This window comes from Macaca fascicularis, chromosome 1 (assembly GCF_037993035.2).
Source record: "Macaca fascicularis isolate 582-1 chromosome 1, T2T-MFA8v1.1".
Classification (NCBI taxonomy): domain Eukaryota; kingdom Metazoa; phylum Chordata; class Mammalia; order Primates; family Cercopithecidae; genus Macaca; species Macaca fascicularis.
In genome coordinates, this window is record NC_088375.1 from 177,619,921 (window position 1) to 177,644,712 (window position 24,792).

The 24,792-nt window shown below is 43.0% G+C and overlaps 1 protein-coding gene across 50 annotated transcripts in view; it reads left to right on the forward strand.

Annotated features, from left to right (window-relative positions):
* Positions 1 to 24,792, forward strand: part of DAB1 (DAB adaptor protein 1) — a 1,247,092-nt gene that overhangs the window by 1,177,426 nt on the left and 44,874 nt on the right. For all 50 annotated transcript variants that reach the window (XM_065521819.2, XM_065521824.2, XM_074005785.1 and 47 more), the window contains one exon: positions 3,242 to 3,301. In XM_065521819.2, coding sequence (XP_065377891.1) covers positions 3,242 to 3,301 — 60 coding nt within the window. The remainder of the gene's footprint in view (positions 1 to 3,241; positions 3,302 to 24,792) is intronic.

The following is a 24,792-nucleotide window of genomic DNA, read 5'->3' on the forward strand; positions in this document are numbered from 1 at the left end:
TCAAAAACCGCTGTTAACCATCCAATCCATGTCAAGTATCATTATTTTTAAATGATGATGAGTCACCAGGAAATGTTACCCAACAAAGCCTGGAACTGCCTCTCCATACTATTAATTAACATGCTGCCAAAATAAAAGTAAAAGTGTCTTCTGTATGTATAGTATGTAATGTGCTGTTTTTAGAGTAATTTAACATCTATTCGCTTGTTCATACCAAAAAAAAAATGATTATTTATAGAACAAATAAATGACTGGACACATGGAAAATCACATGCATCCGGCACGGGGATGGGATGGTGACCATGGCATGGCCCCCACCCTCAGAAGTTTATAGACAGCCCCCTTAGATGCTCACACTGGGCAGATGGGGCAACTGAAGTTCAGAGAGCAAAGGGACTCTCTGAGTCATAGCCTGTGGCAGACCCAGGATTTGGAACCACCAGTCTTCTGGTTCCTTTTGGTCTGAAACTTTTATTTCTCTAAAATATTGTGTTACTGAAGCCTTTTGTGTAAACAGAATGGAACAACTAAGCACAGATGACAGCGAGGACCATGCATCTTAGCCCTCATGGACTGAATCCTTGGCGATTAGGCATTTCTTTGTTCACCAATATTTACAGCTGTGGTTACAAGGATAATAAAATATCCCAACCTGCCCTCAGCAAGCTTATAGACCCTGGAACAGTTACAATGTGGTGCAATAACCCTCATGATGAGATAAAGCACACTTTACACTCTATTTCAGTAGTCTGATTACTTTTCCATCTCCCGCAATAAGACAAGGAGCTTTGTTAAATCAGGGGCCGTATCCATCGTGTTCACCATCATTGTCCCAGGGAATGCATGATGCATGACACATAATACATACTTAGCAACTTTTATTTTTTAATGAAAGAATGCATCAGAGGTTACAAGAGTACAGGGGAAGGCTCCAAACAAGGCCTAGAGAATCAGGCAAGGCTGCCAAGAAGATATCCCAGCTGAGATAAATCTTAAAGGACAAACAGGCAGATTGATATCTCACCCATGGGAGAGCCAAGTAGAAAAACGTTTTCAATTATGCACAGTTTGGGTTTATCCATTCCACCGCTTCTTCTCCGTTTGCAGGGATAATTGAGAGGCAGCTGCGGTTCAACTGTGCTAAGTGCCCGTAGTGAGCAGTGAATTACGGGCAACAGAATGTTCTTCATTTTGCTCAGTAAAGGGTGAGCTAGTAAAAACAAAAGTGAGGGCTGGTAATTTATTGGCCCTCATTAACAAGGACTCTGTAGGCATTCTTAGTGGATTTCTTTTAGGTGGAGCTCAGTTATCAGGAGCAAAGAAATGACATTCTTCGCTGGCTACTTGCACAGTGAAGCTTGCAAGAGCAGCTCTGGAAGTGTACCACCGACACAGCCATGCTCACTCAGTTCTGTTTTCTGCAAGAGTGTACATGAGCTTCTGGGAACATAGGATGTGATGTCAAAGCAAAGGCCCACTTGAAACAGCTGTCTGAATAATGTAGCAGTCAAATGGCAAACTCCCTGGGCTCAAGCTTTTGGCTTCCCCATTCACGGATTGCACTCACAGAGTGAGTTGAATCACACAAACTACTCTGTCCAAGGGCCTCAGGGTCACAGGTGTTCTAGGGCAAATATCTCTACTGCCAGAGATATTTTTCTCCTCTGCAACATGGGACCCACTGAGTTATTACCTGACGGACCTGTCTTGAGGATTGCATGAGAATGTGTATAAGACACAAATGTTTAGAATAGCGCCTGGCACATAGGAAGCACCCAGTCCATGTTAGCTCACATTATTAATAATAGATGTCTTGTTTGGCTACCAGAAAGAGCTGGGTTTGAACCTGGCCACTTACCAGCTTTGAAGATTTGGGCAAAGTCCCTAACATCTCTGAGCCCCACTTTCTCCTATTTAAAGTAGAGATGGTAATACCAGTTTCTTAGAGTTGTTGCAAAGATTTTAAGTTAAATGAGATGAGAAGTGTCAAAGGGACCTGTGGAATAAACTCAAATTCTTACTTCTTATAGAACAATGGTGTAGGTAGCTAGCTCAAGCCTAAAAGATACTTCTCCTTCACTATTCCCCACATTCCTCTATCATACGTTTACCATATGTCTCAGCAGACATTTACTGAGAGCCTACTGGGTGTTAGGCACTATGCCTGCTCTTAAGGAGCTCCCAATATGATGGAAAGAAAGGCATGTTGTCAGACCATTATAAAACCGCTGCTGGCTGGGTCCTGCAATGGGAGTGTGAGCTAAGCTGTGACAGTTGCTGGGAAAGGAACAACTAATGAGTGCTTCCAATCTGGAATCTTTCAGTGAAAAACCCTTGGTTGACTCATTTGAAAAGTAGTCAACATATCCACTATTGTTAGTATCATAAGATGTGTTCATATATATTTTTATGATGTGTCAGTAACTGAAGTAATTCTTCTAACACATTTACAGTATTATGGTATGTAATAGTGTTGCGTATCTAATATCCGTTTTCTCACTCGGTCCTCAGAATAACCTGAGTAAGAGGCAGAGCTGATAGTAGTGAAGCTCGGAGGAGCTCAGTGACCTGCTCAGGCTGTCACAGTTAGCTCATAACACAGTGAGACCAGATGGATGAGGAAGGGAAGGGAGGAAGATGCAGATTAATGTTAAAAGCCCTCAAGATCTTCTGCATACTAGGCCCACACTTTCCATACCACTTGTGGGCCTTTTTCTTCCATGAAAACCTTCCATAATTATCAGATGGCTTGTGTATGATACCAATAGAAGATGTGCTTTGTGCTAGGATCTTGATATTTGCTATATTTTAAATAGCCTGGATCTCAGACTCAGCATTGAGCAGTTTAAGCTCAGCTACAAACTGTTTCTAATCACTTCGGGAGCAGTATAGCACCTCCCCGGGCCTCATTTTTGTCTAAGGAAATGAGGATTTTTTTTCAGAAGTCACGTGACTTCTGAAGTCTGTACAGGTTTCTAGTCTTTGATTCTGCGAGGAGCCCGATAGCAGAGACGACCTATAAACCTTTGTTAAATGATGCCCACTCCCTCTCCCCATCTGATGCTCCTAAGGGAGGGAGACTGGCCTGATACTTTCACAGTTAGAGCAGGTTCCCGTGGGCTTGTCCTGGGGGCCATTTTCAGATACCCTTAACCAGCTTGCAGTTGAAGTCTGGTTGCTTTGTTCTTTGAAATTGGAGTACCAGAGTGTTTTGACTGTGCTGAATTTAATTTTTCCATAGGTTCCCACCAGCCAAAAGAAGGAAGGTGTTTATGATGTGCCAAAAAGTCAACCTGTAAGTGTAAGTACATCTCCTCTCTACTGCCAGGTTTCGGCGATCTGGATTCACACTGAGGCTGTGTCTACAGCCTGTGGAAGGAGACCCTTCTCTTGGAATGAGTGTCATGGCCCCACGTGTTTCTGCTGGGGACTGCATGCTGGGGAATCTTCAGTGGGCCGGAGGAAGGAGACATGAGGCAGAAATGATAGCGCTGAGGAAAGGGTGCCAATCTGAATGAAAGTCTGGTCCCACGAGTGGGCGTGAGTTGAATCATGCAAACTGCTCTGTTTAAGGGCCTCAAGGTCCTAGGTATTCTAGGGCAAAAGTCTCCAGCCATGGTTTAGAAGAAGTAATTCTTCTAACACATTACAGTATTATGGTATCTAATAGTGTTGTGTATCTAATACCCATTTTCTCATTCGATCCTCAGAAACCTAAGAGGCAGAGTTGATAGTGAAGCTCAGAGGAGCTCAGTGACCTGCTCAAGTGGAGGATAGTGTTTTTGTTGTTGAAAGAGAGCTGCCCATCTAATTTGAAAGTGGTTGAGAAGTTTCAAAGGGACAGTAGGAGAAGGGCTGGCCAGGAGAAGGGCTGGCCAGGGCCTTTGCGGTATACAAAAGTTCAGCCAGTGGGCGAAAATTTTGGAAAAGGTCATGTGCAGTGGGCTTGTGGAGAACCCAAGAGGCATACCACATTAAGGACAACAAGGTCCAGTGGATCTGGACCCCATGTGTTGGTGGGACTCCTGGGAGTCTGGGATAGAACCGTAAATTCCCAGCTCTGTGGTACTGCTCCAAACCACTGAAGTGCCCAGAACTCATATTTAGGACCTCCAACTGGCAGGCAGAAGGCAACTTCTATACATAATTCAGGCAGCTCTGGGGAGCCAGTGAAGGGTCTTGAGGAGGGGCCACATGTGACTTTGCCACGGCCAAGGAACTAGCGTGTTCAGTCACTGTTGACCTCATTCATCTCAACAATGAGTGGACAGAGAAGGTGCTTTAAAGTCAGGTAGATCCTCAACAATGTCAGTTCTGTCCCTGACAGAACTGTTGTGAGGCTAAAATAGTTCTACCTGGAACACTGTTGTCTGTTCTGGACCCCGCACTAAGAGAGAGATAAAGACACACCTGCATGTTTAACAATACGATTACCAAGGGGATGTGAAACTGCATTCCATGAGGAGCAGCTGAAGGACACAGAAATGTTTGGCCTGGATAAAAGAATCCATAGATACGAAATGGGACTCCAAAGGCCACTGTATGGAAAAGGGATTACCTTGTTCTGTGTCAGCCAAATCCTGGAACTGAGACTAGTGAGTGGCACTATAAGAAAGTCAATTTCAGTTCAAAGTGAGGCTGACCCTCCCATAGTCAGAGCTGCTCAGGTGCAGACCAGCTGACACCTCAGAGAGTGAGCTCACCATTCCTGGAGCTATGCAAGCAAGCCTTGCAGACCTCTTGTCAGAAAGATTACCAGGGCGATTCACACATTGCATAGGGAGATGGATAGGAGAGCTCTGGAGGTCCTTCCAAACCTGAGATTCTGCATTCTCCAAGTTGGGAGTCTTTCTGGTCCATTCTCATCCTTGCCCGCCCCCTTCTCCCTTTTCCTTTAGTGAAACTTATTTCTGATCAATGTCCATTTCTCTAACCCACTCTTCCAGGATCTTGAAACCACCATCCCCGACCTAAATATGGCTTCTGAAACCTATACGTGTTAGTTTTCATGAAAAAGCATATCCAGATGCGGACCCGTTTTCAAAAACCCAAGTCTAGGGACCCTATTCTGTGTTGTGCTGCTCAGGGAAAAAGTAATTTTTCTCCCTGAGGCCTTTGCACCTCATCAGGCCCCCTTGTCACTGAGACATTGGCCTGCTCTTCATGTTTCAATTTGGTTCATTCCCCATGATACCATTCTCTACAATTCAATTTGTGCCTGAATTGCCACACTTGCCCCTAACAGGTTTAGATATGTAAGGAAACATGCTCCAGTTGCTGCCTTGGTTTTTGTGAATTTATTAATTGGCCACACCGTCTCCATGCTTAATAGTTCCAGAAAAAAAAAAAAAACGAAGCTCCTTTGCCTGAGATACACAGGCAGGCTGCCTGCAGGTCCCCTCTCCAGCCTATGTGTCTAGTCTACTTCCTTCTGGTCCAGCCCTACTGAAATCTTTTTGTGTTTGTTTGTTTTACCCCTCCCCACTCTCTCTGCAGCCTTCCCCCAGCATTCCAACTTTACTTCAAACTTTGTGTTCTCAGGGGGACTTTCTGGACTTTCCCTCTGAACAACAGCAGCAGATCACTCCTACCTTTGTGCCTTCATTCCTCTGTCAATAGTATTTCTTCCCTGTTACTTCCTTGAATGTGCTGGGGTCCTTGTATTACCAGATGCAAGCCCATGGCCTGGTATATGAAAGCCAGGTGCAACATAGCTGCTTTAGGAACATTTAATAAATATATGAAGGCTGGGCCTGGTGGCTCAGGCCTGTAATTCCAGCACTTTGGGAGGCAGAGGCAGGCAGATCATGAAGTCAGCCTGGCCAGCATGGTGAAACCCTGTCTCTACTAAAAATACAAAACATTAGCTGGGCATGGTGACGTGTGCCTGTAATCCCAGCTACTCAGGAGGCTGAGGCAGGAAAATTGCCTGAACCCAGGAGGCGGAGGTTGCAGTGAGCCGAGATCACGCTACTGCACCTGGGCGACAGAGTAAAACTCCGTCTCAAATAAAATAAAATAATAAATATATGAATGACTCTATCTGTAGAAGGAATTTATGAAAATCCCTGGTAGAATTAAGAAAGACCCTGTATTTCTGACTCCAAAATAATCATTAAGGAAATGCACTAGAAATTTTCCTTGCAAAATATCTGGGCTGCCTGAATGGCATGCAGTGGCTCCCAACCCACCGTTCTCTCAGAGTACTAGAACCAACTGATGGTAATGATGACTTTTCCATGAGCTATTTTCAACATTTTCGAAAGCCTAAGAGAGGTAAGAAGTAAAAACCTCAGGTTATTGTATAGAGACAGGTGGCTGCAGTTGGAATCTGCGCTCCTTCTCTTCCTACCTGTGAGACTTTTGATACATTTCCTTGCCTCAGAGACTCAGTTTTCTTTTTTACCAAAAAAGACGATTGAACGTAATTAGAGGACAGAGTAGTATATGTATTGGAAAGTTGATCCCACTTGCCTAAGCCTCCCAGAGGTGATACCAAATACCACACACCCCTCCCTGCTCTGGGATCTGCCTGCCTTCCAGGCTTCCCAGAGTAGACCTGCCTCTCTGATGAACACACACTCCCTACAGTACCTCTGTACTCTGAAAACCCTTGCCTCTCACTGTTTACTCCTTCACTACCTTTCCCTTAGCCATAAAGACAAATACAAGAGATAACTCAATTAGTGTATGTTAAGCAGCTTCCAGAAAGTCATGAGACTTCCACAAGTTTCCCGTAAGACGAGAAACTGCCCAGTGGCCTGTTCCACCTGGTTTCATTTTTTCTAGGTTCCACCTGGTTTCATTTTTTCTAGGTTCCACCTAGTTTCATTTTTCTCAGGTTTAGGTCTGCACAGAGCCTGGTCTCCAGAGTGAGATCTGGGTGTAGTTCTTACCACAGTCACTTCCTGAGAGTCCCTGAGCTGCTTTTTGCATCTCTGATCTTCTATGCTATTATCTACAAAAAGAAAATAATACTACCTTTGCTTTGTTTGGAGGATTAAAGGAGACATGTATGCAAAACCCTTAACAGAAGATGTGAATTACGTAGCATGAGAACATATCCACATGTTGCTATTTCAGGCAGTGCTCTAGCAAACACTTCTCACTGAGCCAGGGATTGGCAGCTATTCTAGGGGATTACACACCCTCTCTGGGAAGCCTTCCTTACCCCAAATAGAGTATTCAATCTCTCTGGGCTACCTCTAATACTTCTCTTTGCAATGATCCTAATGGATTGTCATTTTCTTTTAACATATTCATGTGAACCATTGGACTTTGAGTTCCTCGAAAACCTTGGCAGAGATCACATCTCATGCAGCTTTGTAATCTCAGCACCTAGCATGGTGCCTGAAATATACTTCCCATTGAGGACTGTGGTAGTAACCTAAGCTATGAGAGATACCAGGGTTTGAATCCTGGCTTCATTACTGGCTATGTGACCTTGAGTGCGTCCTTTGCTCTATTCGGTCTTTGGCCTTCTCAGCTATATAATGGTGACGTGAAAACCAAATTCACTGAGTTCTGAGAGTTTAGATTAATAACAGTGATTACTCAGTGTGCATTGGCAATTACTAGACACTTACTAAATGTTTTGTTACACTGAACTACTCACCAGGAGTTGTCACTTTTACTCCATACCTCCTTGCATTGCGAGTCCATTGAGGACAGGAATCATATCATTCATGTCCTGATTACACTGAGCATCAGCACAGAGCAGCTGCTCAAGTGGTAAGTGAATGAATAAAAATAAAGGAACAAATGAATCCCTGTGTAAGGAATGAATGAATAAGTGAATGCCTATAGACTCAAAGCTCATCTATTGTCCATTAAGTTCTTTTTCCTTCTGGGGCCAAAGACACTGTGTCAAACTAAGACAGTGTTGATTCTCAAAGAAGCCCTCTTGCCCGGCCCTTCTTCCACTTTGCATTTAACCATTCTTGCCCTGTTCCACCTGCAGCCTCCATAAATATGCATTGTTTTTTTTTTGTTTGTTTTCATAGCTTGGATCACCAAGCAGACAGATGGCCTTCTGAACACAAACCCACACACTCACGCACCTGCATTCACTCCCCTCCTACATCAGGAACTCAGCATCAGGCAAAGCCACAATATCTTGCTTCCTTGGCAGGGTTATTTTTGATTTTTGTTTTTTCATCCAACCTAGGGTTTGATTTTTTTTCCTTCTAGGGCCCTATGGAAAGTGTTTAAAGTTACTAAAACTCTTTAAGTTTTCTGAAGAGGGGCCTGTAACTTATAAACTGTTAGGGACACAATCTGATAGAATTAAGAATCAGTAGGCCGGGCGCGGTGGCTCACACCTATAATCCCAGCACTTTGGGAGGCCAAGGCAGGTGGATCACGAGGTCAGGAGATCGAGAGCATCCTGGCTAACATGGTGAAATCCCATCTCTACTAAAAAATACAAAAAAATTACCTGGGCGTGGTGGCAGGCACCTGTAGTCCCAGCTACTCGGGAGGCTGAGGCAGAAGAATGGCGTGAAACCGGGAGACAGAGCTTGCAGTGAGCCTGGATAGCCCACTGCACTCCAGCCTGGGCAACAGAGCAAGATTCCATCTTAAAAAAAAAAAAAAAAAAAAAAAAAGAATCAGTACAGTCCTTCTACTCCAAAATCCCTGTAACTATTTGCATGTCACAGAAGGCTGGAGAAAGGATTTGGGCCCAGTGAATCTGCCAGATACTTGTCTAAAAACCACGAAAATTTTTGGATTTTAAGAGCATATCAGTTACATCCCTTGCCGTGTCTTAGATGATATGCAATTAGAGATGGCAGTTACATAGTCCACTTCTCAAACTACATTTAGCTACAGACTTTCTTTGTAAAAATTAAAATTTTATGTGACAATATAATATATAAGAGAGACAGGCAAAAAGAGGAGTCCTATGCACCATCCACAGTCTGTATATGAAATCACTACTGAATTACGATAATCAACTGTTGAAATATAAAATACACTTTCTTCTCTGACCGCATTGTTTTGTTATTTGTTGCCTTCTCTACTTTTGGCTGTTATCTGGGGAGATGCATCATTCCAGCGGACAGCCCATTTAGGAACCTGGCCTCCGAATTTCATGACCCTCATCCCTTGAATCTTTTCACTCAGAACAGCCTTAGTGACCTCAGACCCTCAGGAGCCCCTCCTTTCTCTCACCATGAGCCTCTGTTCATCCTTTTCTTCCACTCCAGTACTCTCGCTGAACTTTTTCTTGGTTCAACATTCAAAATCCAGTTAAAATGTTATTTTCGGTCTTCAGCTTTCCTTGAGTCCCAAGGGAAATTGCTTTTTTGAATATATTTCTGCTGAACTTTTTTTTTTTCCTTTGAGACAGAGTCTCGCTCTGTTGCCCAGACTAGAGTGCAGTAGCATGATCTTGATTCACTACAGCCTCCACTTCCCAGATTCAAGCGATTTTCCCACCTCAGCTTCCCAAGTAACTGGGATTGCAGGTGTGCACCACTAAGCCTGGCTAATTTTAGTATTTTTAGTGGAGGTGGGGTTTCACCATGTTGGCCAGGCTGGTCTCGGACTCCTGACCTCAGGTGATTCACCTGCCTCAGCCTCCAAAATTGCTGGGATTACAGGTGTGAGCCACCATGCCCAGCCCACTTCTGCTGAACTTCTAACCACCAATTTGAAATTTGTTTTCTTTTCTTTTTATCTTTTTCTTTTCTTTTTTTTTTTTTTTTTTTTTTTTTTTTTTTTTTTTTTGAGACAGGCTGTTACTCTGTCACCCAGGCTGACGTGCAATGTTGCAGTCATAGCTCACTGTATCCTTGAACTCCTGTGCTCAAGTGATCCTCCTGCCTCAGCTTACCCAGTAGCTAGGACTACAGGCATGCACCACCATGCCCGGCAAATTGTTTTTTTTTTTTTTTTTTTAAAGATGAGGACTTGCTATGTTGCCCACTCTGGTCTTGAATTTCTGGCCTGAAGCAATCCTCCCACCTTGGTCTCCCAAAGCACTGGGATTATAGGCATGAGCCACTCCACCTGGCTTCTAACCACATTTTATTGTGGTTATCATGAAGCAGTATTTTCTAATGGTTCAAAATATGGGCTTTGGCATCAGAACAACTTGGATTTGACTCCCAGCTTTACCATTTTCTAGCTTTGTGAATTTGAGTACTTAAGTTAGTCCCTCCAAGTCTTTATGTCCTCATCTGTAAAATGGAATTAATGTTAGTGCCTACCTTAGAGTTTTTGTGTAAAGACTAAATGTGTAAAGACTAAATGAGCTAAAGTATGTGAATGAGCTCAGTGCAATGAGAATTCAATCACTGTGGGCTGTTATTCAGTTTCTTTCCCGTACTTCTCTGTAAGATCCTAGAGGACAGGATTCACTTCTATCTAGACTGCCTCTAAGGTAACCCCTGAGATTTCCAATCTCTCTGAGATATTTATGGTGGACCTTCTCCCCAGAAAAAAAAAATAATGTATGCCTGAATAAATTTTTGTAGGACTTAAAGCCAACAGGATCCCTCAACCTCTGTCTTAGAACCTCAGTCAGCAGCTCATCATCACTCTTCCATCAACAGAGATAAATCAGTAACATGGCAAATTGAAAGTTACAGAGCATTCCAGAGTAGAGTCTTAGGGCAGAAGTTAGAATTTTCTGTTTCTTATTGATCTCCTTTACCTCAGTGAATCAACTGATGAGTGCAAAGTTTTGTTTAGTTGAGCTAGGGCCCACGTATAGATGGAAAGCTGGTTCCATCTCTTTACTTTCCGCCTTCTTATTCACTCATTCTTGCCCTAGTTTTAACCCTTCTTGACCTGTTGAACCAGGATGCTCAGCTGTGGTTATCATCCCTTTTTTGGACTTCTTTCTCAAATAACAGATTTGGATGCTTTTCGTTGTGTATTTTAATTTGGACCTGTGATGTCTCTGTCTTTCTAGCAGATTTGTTCTCAAGGCCATGCTATGCTTCTCTCCTGCACCCTTTCCTAGGAATTCTGAGCCAATATAAGGATTAATCCTACCCACTCCTAGAAATATACATTTCATCTACTTTTCTGGTCAAGGCAGCTGGAAGCTTGGCACAGGGGCTAACTTCTCTTGTGACTGTAAACACATAGGTACATTTTTATGTCAGGGTGTCTGAAATCCAACAGCATAAATGCTTGCTGAGAGGAAACACTAGCTGGCTGGAGAGACACGGAGATTTTAGAAAGGAGGGAATAAATTGAGCAAAGCCTTGAAGGATGAGCAAGATTTGAACAAGCAAAGGAGAAATGGAAGTACCTTCTGGGCGATCACTGAGGCTGCTGAGTCTATACTTCCTCCACTCAGCAGTGCTCAGAGCTGATTAATTTACCACCAATTTCCATCTCAAGGAGCTGGGAAATACACGTAGTCTTTGTTTCTTCGGGCTGATAATGCTGGACATGTTCTTTAGGCAGATATCCCAACTTTTTTGTGACTGTTAAAAATGCACATTCCTGGCTGGCACGGTGGCTCATGCCTGTAATCCCAGCACTTTGGGAGGCCAAGATGGGCGGATCATGAGGTCAGGAGATTGAGACTATCCTGGCTAACACGGTGAAACCCCGTCTCCACTAAAAATACAAAAAATTAGCCGGGCGTGGTGGCAGGCGCCTGTAGTCCCAGCTATTTGGGAGGCTGAGGCAGGAGAATGGCGTGAACCCAGGAGGCAGAGCTTGCAGTAAGCCGAGATCACGCCACTGCACTCCAGCCTAGGTGACAGAGCAAGACTCTGTCTCAAAAAAAAAAAAAAAAAAAAAAAGTCACATTCCTGAGTGGAGAGGAAGGTGTCTGCTAAGTGTCCCATTACTGCATTCATTATTTAGTGCTTTTAGCACCCTGTTAGCCATTGAACATGATTCAGGTCCCACAGTGGGACTGCGAATAGAGCATTACATTCCCAGGGCCACTCAAGTGCCTATTTCAGACTCCAGCACACCCTATAACACTGAACTTGGTGGAACTTAACCTTCACAGACCTTCACAGACAACTGTTTCAATGACAGACCTTAACCTTAGTGCAACTTATGTCATTTTCACGTGAGAAATACCACTTTTCTTTTCCCCTCTCTTTATTCCCCCATGTAATATTCTTATGACTGAAAAAGATCTTTTATCCTTCACCTTGTAATTTTCCAGTTTCAAAGCCTTTTATATAGTTGTATGAGGCATAAAAGACTTTCTAATTATCAGTAATAACCAGTCAGTCAATTCTAGCAGAAATTTTTTTGACCTTCAAAAGACTTTCTTAGGCCGGGCATGGTGGCTCATGCCTATAATCCCAACACTTTGTGAGACCAAGGTGGGCGGATCACCTGAGGTCAGGAGTTCAAGACCAGCCTGGCCAACATGGCGAAACCCTGTCTCTACAAAAATACAAAAATTAGCCGGGTGTGGTGGCACACTTCTGTAGTCCCAGCTACTCAGGAGTCTGAGGCAGGAGAATCACTTGAACCCAGGAGATGGAGGTTTCAGTGAGCTGAGATCATGCCACTGCACTCCAGCCTGGGCGATAGAGTGATTACTCACTGTTTCTAGAGTTTTTATAATGAGCACCTCATGAGGCCCAGCACTCCCCAGCTAGCTGTGAGCATCTCTCTCCTTTAGACTGAGTTCCAAGCGGACATGCCCATGTCTAAGTCATCCCTGAAACCTCCCTCTGTCTGGCACACTGCTTTCTTCATCCTGGATGTTGAACCCCAGAGAACAAATCTAATGAACCCCAGAGAACAAATCTAATGAAAGCCACTCACCTCTGACGCTTAGAAAGATTCTCATTCTGCCTCCCTGCATCCCATCCTGCAACCACCCTGTCCCCCAGCAATCAGTATTTCGTTGACTTTCCTTGCCTTAGATTTCATTCATTTTCCCTGCTGCACGTGTCAGAAGCTTCAGTCCATTAATGTGAAGAATTGCAAGAATTTTCTGGACAACTGTTCCCTACTCCCCCTGCCCACAACTCCCATCTTTTATGGCAAATAAATTTTCATTCACAATTGCGCAGTTGGTTTTTCCTTTAGTTTGAAATCTGGATCAAGATGTTGGATAATTGGATTAAATCTTGTCTGAACGTTTGTCAGTTTCACTTCCTCATTAAGCACCACATTGTAGAGAAATTATCATTATTGCAATGCAGTTAACATAGATGTCACACAAGAGGAGGTTGTACTGAAGTGAGGGAAGGGAATTTGAATCCATACATTCCCACGAATGAAATACAAGGTTGCCCCTTTTGATGTTTCTTAGATGAGCTTTCTTTTAGCCATACTTAACAAACATTGTCCTGAGATAGAATCCTGAATTTCTAGTCTTGGAGTTAATAGCAACATTAAAAAGAGGTTATTTGGTTTTGCCTCTCCTCCAATGCAAGAATCCCTCAAGAATATTTTTGATAGGTGTGAATGAACATTGCTGATTATTGGGCTTGAGCTCACATACCTACAATGACAGGCCTTCATTACTTATGTAACCCCAGAGCTCCAGTTGCTAGAAACCCTTATTTTATTTGCGTTCCCTTACAATTTCTATTTATTCATTTATTCCTCCATTGGGCAAACATTTACTAAAAACCTGTGCCCTACCAGACAGCATTCTCTTCACTAGGGATATAAAGATAGGCTGCTTAAGAGTTGTCATGGTCTCAAGAAGATAGACCTATAAAAATAATTGTGATTCATGTAATCAAGGGTGTGAGAGGCTGTGTACAAGATGCTATGAGAGCATAGTGTGGGAGCAGTAAACTTTGCCTGAAGGAGTTTAATGAGGTCTTCACGCAGGGTATACAGCTTGAATAGAATCTTAAAAGATGGTGGGAGTTTGTCTCTGGAGAAAGGGTGGAACAGTATTCAGGAAGAAGGAACTGAATGTTTAAAAGCATGGAAATGTAGAAAAGCCTGTCATATTGCAGTGGCTAATGACTAAGTCTGAGGTGGCAGGACCACAGGATGCCTCCATGGGAGCAGGAGATGAGGATGCCGAGGGAAGCCCCCAGTGAGCACAGGGTCTGAAATGTGGTGCTGAGAAGCTGGGAGCTGTTAGGAAGTCACGGATGCTTTCAGGTGATAGAATGACAACATCAGTGTTGCATTTCTCAGTGTACCTCTGGTGGCCTGTGGCAGGTGGCTTGGCAGGTGATACCATTAAGAAGCTAATGGAATTATCTAAGTGTATCCATTCAGAATAGAGTCAGAAAAACAGAGCCCATGCCAGGTAGTTTAATAGAGAGGATCTAATATGAGGAACTAGTTACAAAGGTGTTAGAAGAGCGGAAAAACCAAACAAAGGACAGCAGAGCGACCCAGATTAGTAATTATCAGTAGTGGCTACTATCCTTAGGGATAGAAGGATGGAGGAGACAGTATTAGCAGAGCCAATAGGCACTGGGACCAGAGAGGGAGTTGCCCAGTGGGGTCCCGGAGCACAGAGAGGGGCTGCCTGGTGGATGCTAAACCCATGCAGGAGACTCAGCCACTGCCACAGATACTGCCAGAGAGAGCTGGGAGAGAACTCACTGCTTCTGCCTTCTACCCACTATCCAAATTCCAACTACTGCCTCCTTGTTGACCAAATCAAAGTGGAAGTGTGTTGGCAAAGGAGCCTGGCAATGCAGTTTATGGCAATCAGTCCCCTGTGTTACAGCACAAACTAGAGGAAGGGCAAGAATGGTCTGAGGGCAAAGAGGTTAAGGGGAAGCATGTGAAGGCTGCTGTGGGTGCAGCCTAGGGGCAGGCATTGCAGGTGAAAGAGCGAGATGAGTTTGAGTGTATGACTGGAGTGAGACAAACACAAAGCCGGAGCTAGCTCTGAGGTGACATGCTTTGCAAGGTCAAGTAACCAGGAGACAGGGACCAAGCACCCTATCTCCTCCCTGTAGGCTCTGTCATTTACATGCATGGGGCTTTACGTGTCTAACTTCTAAGACTGTACGTCAGCCTTTCCACCTGCTGTCTTCAGGTTCTAGCCAAAGACAGCATTACTCCCTTTCATCTTCCTTTCTGTTCTGAGTCCAGGACTCACATTTGGGTTGTCACATTATCACTCTGAATGATATCTGGCTCTTTTTCTTCCGACGTTGAAAAACTGAGCTGTCATTAATGGAGTCAAGCAGAGTTGTAAAAGACTCGCTGTTAAATCTGAAAGTTGTTTTCCGCAAATGCAAATCACGAAAGGGATAAGTGGTCGCATATGCAGTTGCCTGCTGTCTTGTTTGCTCAGTTGTGTGTTTTAAAGAAAGCATGTCTGGATAACAGTGATCGCTCCATCTCTCTGCTACAGTGCAGTCCACTGGTCTCCTGGAAGAGTAGCCTTCGAACTTTTCCCAAAATTATTCAAATGAAACATGCCTGATATCCTGCTATATAAACAGATGAAAGAGGAGATATAGTTGAAGCTGACATGGAGCCTCAAAACCTGTTCACCTTGAAGCCCGCCCACCTACTAACTCCGAAAGATAGAAAGCTCTAGAAGGGAAGAGATCCAGAGAGGGTAGTATGAAAAACCACTGTCCAGAAGAATCCACTCGTTATTACATGGGTATGAGAAATGAAGAGGCCAGATGAGGACGCTTTCCAGGTTATTTCCCATCTAAGACCATTATTCTATAATTCATGAACACAGATTGGGAGCCCACTCTTTGGGAGGCTATAAAACTACAGAAAGAACATGAAATTTGAAGTTAGTTGGAGCCTATACTTCTCAGCTGTATGATTCTAGGCAAGTTGCTTTATCTTTTGGATTTTTAATGACCAGTTAACAAGATGGAAAGAGCTACTTCCCTGGGTTATTATGTGGATTAAATAAGAAGAGATGTAATTACTATAGTCTTTGATATAGAGTAGGGACTGGTTAATTGATAGGGAACAGGTATTACAGTTAGGAGTATGAGCTTTGCAGCCTGACTATTTGGGCTTGAAAGTTTTATTCCTTACTTACCAGCAGTGGGACCTTGGATGGGTTATTTAAACTTCTTTGTGCCTCAGTGTGTTCATCTGTAAAATGAGGATAATGACTGTGGTAACTACCTCATAGAGTTCTTTTAAGGATTGAGTAAAGTAATGCACATAAGATATTTATAACAGCACCTGGCATATAGTAAGTGCTCAATCAATAAATGTCAGCCAGAGTTATTATTATGAACTGTTATGTAGACAAAGGACTATACCAAGTGCTTTCAGAGATATAAGGATGAGCAAGACCTGCCCCAGCAACGAAAATGGTTTTAGTCTACTGGAGGAAGGAAGCCTGGTACATAGAGCATGGGGCTGGAGGGCCTGCAGTTCTCCATGCTCAAGCAATAGTTTCAACAAGATCAAGTGTAACTTGAGAGCCTGGGATGGGGCTGAACCTGCAGGGGCTGCACCATAGCTATGGGGCCATGTCTTAATCCACCTGGGTTGCCATAACAAAAAACCCCAGACCAGGTGGTTTAAACAACAGAAAATTATTTTCTCGAGTTATGGAGCCTGTGAAGTCCAAGATCAAGGTGCTAGCTGACTCCATTCCTGGTGAGAGCTCTCTCCTGGGGTTGTAGACCAACAGCTTCTCACTATGTCCTCATGTGGCCCTTCCTCAGAGTGTGGATCTGGTAGTGAGGGGGTGGGAACACAGAGAAGAAGGGAGATCTCTTCCCGTTCTTATAAGACCACTAATTGTATTATGAGGGTACCACCCTTTTAACCTAATCTAGCCCTAATTACCTCCTCAAGGGCCCATCTCCAAATACTATCACATTGGGGGTTAGGGCTTTAACATATGAATTTTGGGAGGGACCCAACCATCCAGGCCTTAACAGATGGGGATAACAAGAAATTGTAACTACCAAATATTGAGAACCTCACCAGGCAATGGACTGTGTTAGGCACTTAATATGCTATTTCGTTATTCTCCCCAACTACTGTTGGGATTAGGTCTCTTCTCTACCATAAAGGATATTGAAGATCAGAGAAGTTAAATAAGTTAGAACAGCTAGAAGAGGCATAACTAAGAATCTAATCCACCTCTCTCTGACCCTACAACCAGGTGACCTAGTTTATCACCCAAACTGGGGCACTCTTGAAAGTGAAAAAGGGTTTGCTATTAACAATTATGTCAGGACAATAGGCGTAAATATCAGCTGTCTTAGGCAAACCAGAATTTAAGGTCATTCTACCCAAAGCTGGTGACTGCTCTTCTGGCTGGGCCAAACTGCCTCTGAGACCAGAACATGTGAGATTTCAAACAGAAGACAAGAAGCTTCTATCCTTCTTGTCCCTGAAACTCTTTGTCCATAATGCTACCTGTGCTGAAGCAACAATAGTACTCCCTCCAAGATGCAGGTTCCCTGATGCATGCTTGCTCCTTTGGTAGACATAAATAAGATTACTTGGAGATCTGTTACATGGTGAGAAAATGTGATTCAGGGGTATCTGTTAACTGCTGCTGCTGCTGTGAGTCTGTCATTATTCCTCTAATACAGATCATTAACATTCACGGAACCTTAACTACAGCATCTCTAACGAGCAGAGCTGTAATATACAATTTCCCCATAAATACCCATTGATGCTGGCACTCATTCTCTCTTGGTACAGTAATTCAGCTTTTCTGGATAAATCATCAGGTTGAGGTTCTTTCTTTCTCCTTAACTACCATTATTAGTGGATGCAGAAGAATAATGAACAAAGTCTAGTGTAAAAGAAAAGGAGCAAGAGCTAAATAAATGATCATGGGGAATAAGAAAATATATATTGGTGACAGTCACAACCCAAAGGATACCAAACTTGTTTTTGCAGTGACTTAGGAAGGAGGCGAGAAACTAACATTTGCTGAGCACTTACTAGGGGCCAGCAAGTATGCTTAGTGCTTGGCAAGCTGTATCTACTTCAGGGATTCCAAAGACTTCATTGCTTAACAATCATTTGTGACACTTTTAAAAACACAACTTCCTTAGCCCCAGTTCGATAGACCTGCTTTTGTAAGGCTTGCATGTATTTATATATAAAGGGAGATTTACAAAGTTCCCCCAGCTGATTCAGATTCTCAACTAAATTTATCTAGTTTAACTAAGATGACAACTATTATTTTCTCCATTGTATGGATAAGAAGATTGAGGTTGAGATGCTAAGGAGAGGGAAATAGAGTCTAATTGTGAAGGATAAATCCCTTGCTTCTCTACTTATGCTGAAAGAAATGTCTCCTATTAAGGTGACATTCACTCTTACTTTTTACAACACTGTCTCTCTTCTCTACCTCCCATCTTCCTGCCTATCATAGAAGTTCCGTCAGCATATCATTATGTTTCTCTCCATCAGGTTAGCAGTATTGCTGTCCTTATCTCTAGAATTATCCTTTTTTTCACCATTACATGCTGTCAGCCCAATACTCAGGGTTTCCCACCCCACTTTCTTTCTTTTTTTATCTTTTATTTTTTTGAGATGGAGTCTTGCTCTGTCACCCAGGCTGGAATGCAGTGGTGCGATCTTGGCTCACTGCAACCTCCACCTCCCAGGTTCAAGTGATTCTCCTTCCTCCGTCTCCCAAGTAGCTGGGATTACAGACATGTGCCACGATGCCCAGCTAATTTTCATGTTTTTAGTAGAGACAGAATTTCTCCATGTTGGCCAAGCTGGTCTCAAACTCCTGACCTCAAGTGATCTGCCTGCCTCGGCCTCCCAAAGTGCTGGGATTACAGGCATGAGCCACCACGCCTAGCCGCCACCCCACTTTCTTATATTTTAAAATCTTATAGCCTTGTCTCTTTGACAGTTTCTATGTTGCTGTTTCCACAGTTGCCTAGGATGTTGTAGCCTCCTTCCTCCTGCCATTGTTATAGGGGTAGCCCTTATACTATGATCTGGCCATGGTCCGCCAAGAGAGGATTGGGTTGGACTGGAACAGAGCAAGCTCTTAAACTGCCCACCATGGCTGCCCTTTCCAGAACCCTAACCACCCACCCTAGTCTTAAAATATAGGTCGTCTTACACCTTTTGTTCTCCTCACTATAACATAATGGTTATGGGCACATACTCCAAAGCTAACCTACTTTACGTGAAAATTCTAGTTCGGTCATTTACTAGCTGTGTGACCCTGGGCAAGTTAATTAAACCTTCTGTGCCTTGGTTTCCTCCTCTTGGAAACAAGGCAAGTAACAGCACCTCACATTTGTTGCGATAATTAAATGAGTTAATATATGAATGCACATAGAATGGTGTCTGGTTCATACAAAGGAAGTTCCATCTAAGCATTAGCTATAATTACTATTGTCCATAGTGACCTCTGCCTGGCCAAGAAGAAAGGAGGTCTTAATATTACCATGTGACCCATTCCTTCCTCTTAAGTCCAGAGTGTACTTTTTTTGTCTTCTTTGTGGATTTGTCAAAACGAGAAATAATGATCCCAACCACCTGTGACCTGACTAAGGAGATATGGGCTACTTTTAATTAAAAAGATTTTTCATAGAACAGATATAGCAAACGTGTGGGTAAAGACAGTTTCTGCTTTTGGTATCTATGGTAAGATCTCCTTAACTATGCCTTCTTCGTTCCCTAGCTACAAGGCCCTCAGAGATAAGGTGTCCAGCACCAGAACAAGTAGGAAAAGAAGCCTGAGGCCAGAGCACAGATGTCAAACTGACAAACATAGAGTTCCCTTTTCCCTGTAGTATATGCATGAAGTGTCTTTTTTGTTATCATTTTATAGTTTCTTCTATACTGTAAGGTGCCTCCTAGAACCAGTCTCTGGTCACTTATGCATTGCTCTGTTCAAGCATTCATTCCTTCACCCATTTTTCAAATAAGGTCTAGCGTCCACTGTGTGTCAAGCACTGAGCTAGGCACAGGTACAAGTCAAACCAAGTCCCAACCCAGGTCACCTTCCACAGGGAAAGGCTGCCAACAGAAAAGGAAACAGACAAACAGAGTAGTGAGTGCTTGAAACAAAACCAAACAAGGCAATGAACAAGAGCTGGGGCTGCTCCTGCAGTAGGTACAGTCAGAGAAGGTCTCCCTGAGGTGACACCTGGCCCAAGTCTGAATTAGGAGAAAGAACCAACCAGATGAAGAGTGTGCCAGGAACAGAGAAAGGCAAGGGCAAAAGCCTTGAGGCAGGAATGAGCCAGTGACTCATCATGAAGGGAGAACATGGTAGGAAAGGGGGGAATGGTGGAGGTGAGTTCACGACAGGTGGCACCCCAAGTTTGGATGGTTTTGTAGGCAGTGGTGAGGAGGTTGGATTTTATTCCAAGTGCAATAAAAGACCTCATCTGATTTTTTTTTTTTTTTTTCTTGAGAAGGAGTCTTGCTCTGTCACCCAGGCTGGAGTGCAGTGGCGCAGTCTTGGCTCACTGCAACCTCTGTCTCCTGGGTTCAAGCAATTCTCCTGCCTCAGCCTCCCGAGAAGCTGGGACTACAGGCATGCACTGCCACACCCAGCTAATTTTTGTATTTTTAATAGAGATGGGGTTTCACCATGTTGGCCAGGCTGGTCTCAAACTCCTGACCTCAGGTGATCCGCCTGCCTCAGCCTCCCAAAGTGCTAGGATTACAGACGTGAGCCACTGTGCCTGACCTCATCTGATGTTTTTTAAAGACCACTTTGACCGCTCTTTGGGAGATGAACTTCAGTGGACAAAAGTGGAAGCAGCACTCTTAGGCAAAAGAGAATGCCACAGAGAAGAGGGAGAGAGGCAGACAGCTTTGGGACATGTTCAGGGATAGAATCAGCATTTCTTCATGAAAGCTTACATGTCAAAGTGTGGGAGGGAGAGGAATCTAAAGTAACTTGTATGCTTGTGACTTGAGCATCTGGGTGTGAGTTGGTGGCCTTTACAGAAACTGGAAGACAAGGAAAGAACAGGTCTGGGGACATCAAAAGTTCTTTGGACATGTTAAGTTTGAGAGGCTGAAAATTATGGGATATAGTCACCCACCAATTGCTAAAATCCAAAAGAGTGCTGATCAGATATTGGCGAGACTTTCAGTAGCAAAGACTATCTCAGATTGCTGACACACTAGAACCACTGATGGGTCTCTCTGGGGAGGAGCTTGAAGGGTCAGTTGAAAATGCCATCCAGATATTAGTAGGGCTAGGAGGGCATCATATCCCTATTCTTATAACTTTTTATGGAACTTCTGCCTAGTATCTCTTTGAAGTTAGAAATGGAGTAATTTACCCTAATTGTAAAGCCCCATTTGGCCACATGGCAGGATAGATGGGACAGCTTTTTTCTGGAGTTCCTAATAACAAATGCCAAATCTCTGTGATTGTGTGTGTGTGTATGTGTGTGTGTGATCATGTGTATGTGTGCATGCATGCACATACATGCCGAGCATTTGAAAACACCATATGGAATACCATGCCCTCCATATAATAAGTCATGCTATCACCAAGTTTCTTTCTGTTCAGTTTTCTATTGTATTATGTAAACAATTTCATCCATTTATTCATTTTGTTTTTTAAAATGTATCAATTCAATATAATTTCCTTCTGTGTGTTGACCACTAGGCCATCTAGGTACTAGAAATTCAAAGATGAATAAGACAGTTTCCCATATGAGGAACTAGAGTCTCTACAAGGCCATAGGCTATAGTAGAAAAGAGGGAAGGTAATAGTCATTGTAACTGGACACGTGTGATGCCAAGGGTGGTTATCTAATCCATCCTGAGGGTCATGGAGGAAGGCTTTGAAGAGCTGACTAGAGCTAACATGTCCTCTAGGGATATGTTATAGTTTTCTTGATGAATAAAGATGGAAATTGTGACCAGACAGAGGTCTTGTGCCAAGGCCTGAGAAGGTAAAGAATATACCTAGAGACGTATTCAGAGGGCATGTGATACTAAGACACACACAAGCTATTTTCAAGTTCTACAATCAATCAGAAATAGTTGAGGATAATGCTCTTCCAGATATCTTCTGGACTTCAAACCTTAAGGCTGCCTTCCAAGTCATCTAGTTTTGAATATTGCCTCATTCGATCCTCAGAGCTCTAGGAAGTAGCCATTTCCCTCACTGGTTTCCCTATGAACAAGCCAAGGTTTCCTTTGAGCCTGTTTCCTTGTTATAAAATGTGAGCCAGGTTTCTCTGCTCTGACTTGTGATGGTCTCTTCTTAATCTATACAACTGTGAGAGGAACCATGATAGAGTGAAAAGGAACTAGACCAGGAGTTGGGAACTTGCTGTGTCATCCCACATCTGCCACTATTATTACCATGTTTTTGAGAAAGTTGAAGGTGTCTGTTTCTTGATTTGAAATAAATACAGAGATGAGTTGGGTTAGAGATTTAGAGATTTCTGTAGTCTCTTCTAATTTTATTCTGCAATTCTGAAATTTTTAAAACAGCTCAAAATCCCATCAAGTAGGTGCTACAAAATTATCATATTCCTAAAGGATACTTTATTGAATTGTTGACTTAATAGAGGATCCAAATAATCAGACACTAATGGAAGTCTTGCTATTTGTCAGGCACATGCTCAACTGTTACCTTATATCTTATCCTGGGTAATCGTCAACTCAGTCTTATGATATGGATATTTCCCTAATGTTACAACAAAGAAAAATTCAAGGACAGTAATCGAGTCCAATTCCATTCACATAAAAACAGAATTCTTGCTTTGGCTATTCATATGGAGTTGGTTTCAGTCCCGGGAACAGCACAGCCACAGTGAACATGTACATGCTCTATAAAAATGCTCAGCCTGGTACCCTTGTTGTGGCACTTCTCATACTCTGAATTGAATTAGTATTCTCCAGTTTCACTAACTTTGCTGTTACAACTCAGAGAATGGACAGCATCTAAGTGCTCACAGGATAGGCATAGTGCCTAGTTCATAATGGGCATTCAGGAAATGTTTATTCCTTAATTAAATTAATGCCTTGATAATCAAATCCAAGAATGAAGAAGTGAATGAGGAAATGAATTCCTAAGTATGTAAAATCTGCATTCCTCTGGAGAAGAAAAGGAAAAACATTTTGCATGGAACGGCTGTCAGAGCAGCAGGCAAAGCCCTCCTGGCTATTTTTTCCTTTGCTGTGACATCTCTCCATTTGTGATTTCCTCTGATTTGCTCTGCATTCAGCCTGAGCCTCTACTACTCTTGCTTGATTTCAGCTCCCTCCAATATTTCTTGTTACCATTTGGATGCCATCTGGACCGCAGTGGTAACCCCTCCAAGAGAGGCACAGCAGCAAAGAAAGATGACTGACTCTGAGAAGTTCCCCTGCCCTCCTCCCCAAAAGTGTGTTGAATCCTGTCATCCTGCTGATGGGAGCCAATTTCACATTACTGTGATTCTAATTCACTCCCTTTTCAAAGTACTGAACTGGTGCCAAATCTTGTTAGGAGTTTTTGAAAAATCCTTGAGTTTTTGCTAATGTGGAACTAGAATAATAGGATTTTAAAAGAAGAAAGGAGATAGGACGAGACCATTAAAAACAAATAATTGCAAGCTTTTAGAAATGTTTCCCCTTTGGTTTCTGGTTTTCTGTGTATATTTATACCTGTTTGTTCCATCAAAACCATTAAAGTAGCAAAGCCATTTGCAGCCTGATCCTTCCCCTCACAAATGAGCTAAGGCAAGGGAAGAGGACATTGAATCCTAAAATCCTCCTTGTCAAATGTCAGATCTTTGAGATGAAGTCATGGATTAGAACCAGGAAGCTTCTACGAGTGTGTAAATTATACAGTCATTCCCAGTGTTTGTAGAGAGCTCTGTGGCTGTAATGGTGTTTTCAGTGTTTCTTCCTAATTTCCATCCCTGGCCCCATCTTGGCTGTCATGATGATGATACAGCACAGAGAACGCTATGTCATCATCTCTGTCTTTATGATGACTGCCCTCTATCCCATGGCAGCAGCGCTTCCACCATCAAATTCCCACTGCTGCTGCTGCCACCAGCTCAAAATGTATGCTGACCCCAGCTTACATGCGATGTGTTTAATAATAAGGACGATAATACTAGTAACCACTAGCATGAATCTTGTCATTACTCTGAGCTGGACCCTAAATACTAAAGGTTTTATGTGAATTATCTCACTGATAACACCAACTGTATAATTTCTTGTTTTCTATCTCTTTCATGTGGTAGAAAACTTTGTTTACAGATGCTTAGTAAATCATATATATTTAATAAATAGAAGTAAGTGAATGGATGACCAATGATCACAGCCTTATGACAGTCATCTCTGGAACTACCACCATTTCCCCTTAACACTAGCATTATCATTTGTCAGGCATCACAATTGATATCTCCTTTCCTTTATCACTGTTACTGAGGTCAGACTTAATTTAGCTATTAGTAGCTTATTGCATAATCATCTTCTGCCTGCAGATCGTGCCACCAACCCCAACCTCATGTATATTTTCAGGAAAATATTGAATGGCTTTTACAAAATCTGAGCATCAAAACATGGAGTTACTATCTGAGTTCTAAAATAGGTATAAGGGACGGATAGGAAGAAGAGTCGGAAGGAGAAAGGGTGGGGTGGGTGGAATGATGAGGCAGACTCCTAGAACAGTCCAGCTGTGCCAGTTTAAAAACTGGGGGAAGGTCCAAAAGCAGGAGCTGCTTTGACTGAGCATCTGCTCTGTGAAGACCGCAGTGCATCTTCAGCCTTTTCTCCAGGTGACTTCATCCCTTCCCTAGACCAATATCGCCCAAATTTTTGCCATGACCTGGCACCTGCCTACGCTCACCAACCAAGCAAATAATTCCATGACTATTCTTCCTCCTGCCCTCCCTTCCTTCCCTTTCTGTAATTTTCAAAAGGGAAATGATACCTGTTGAGATTTTACTCTGCCAGTTGCTGTGCTATTTT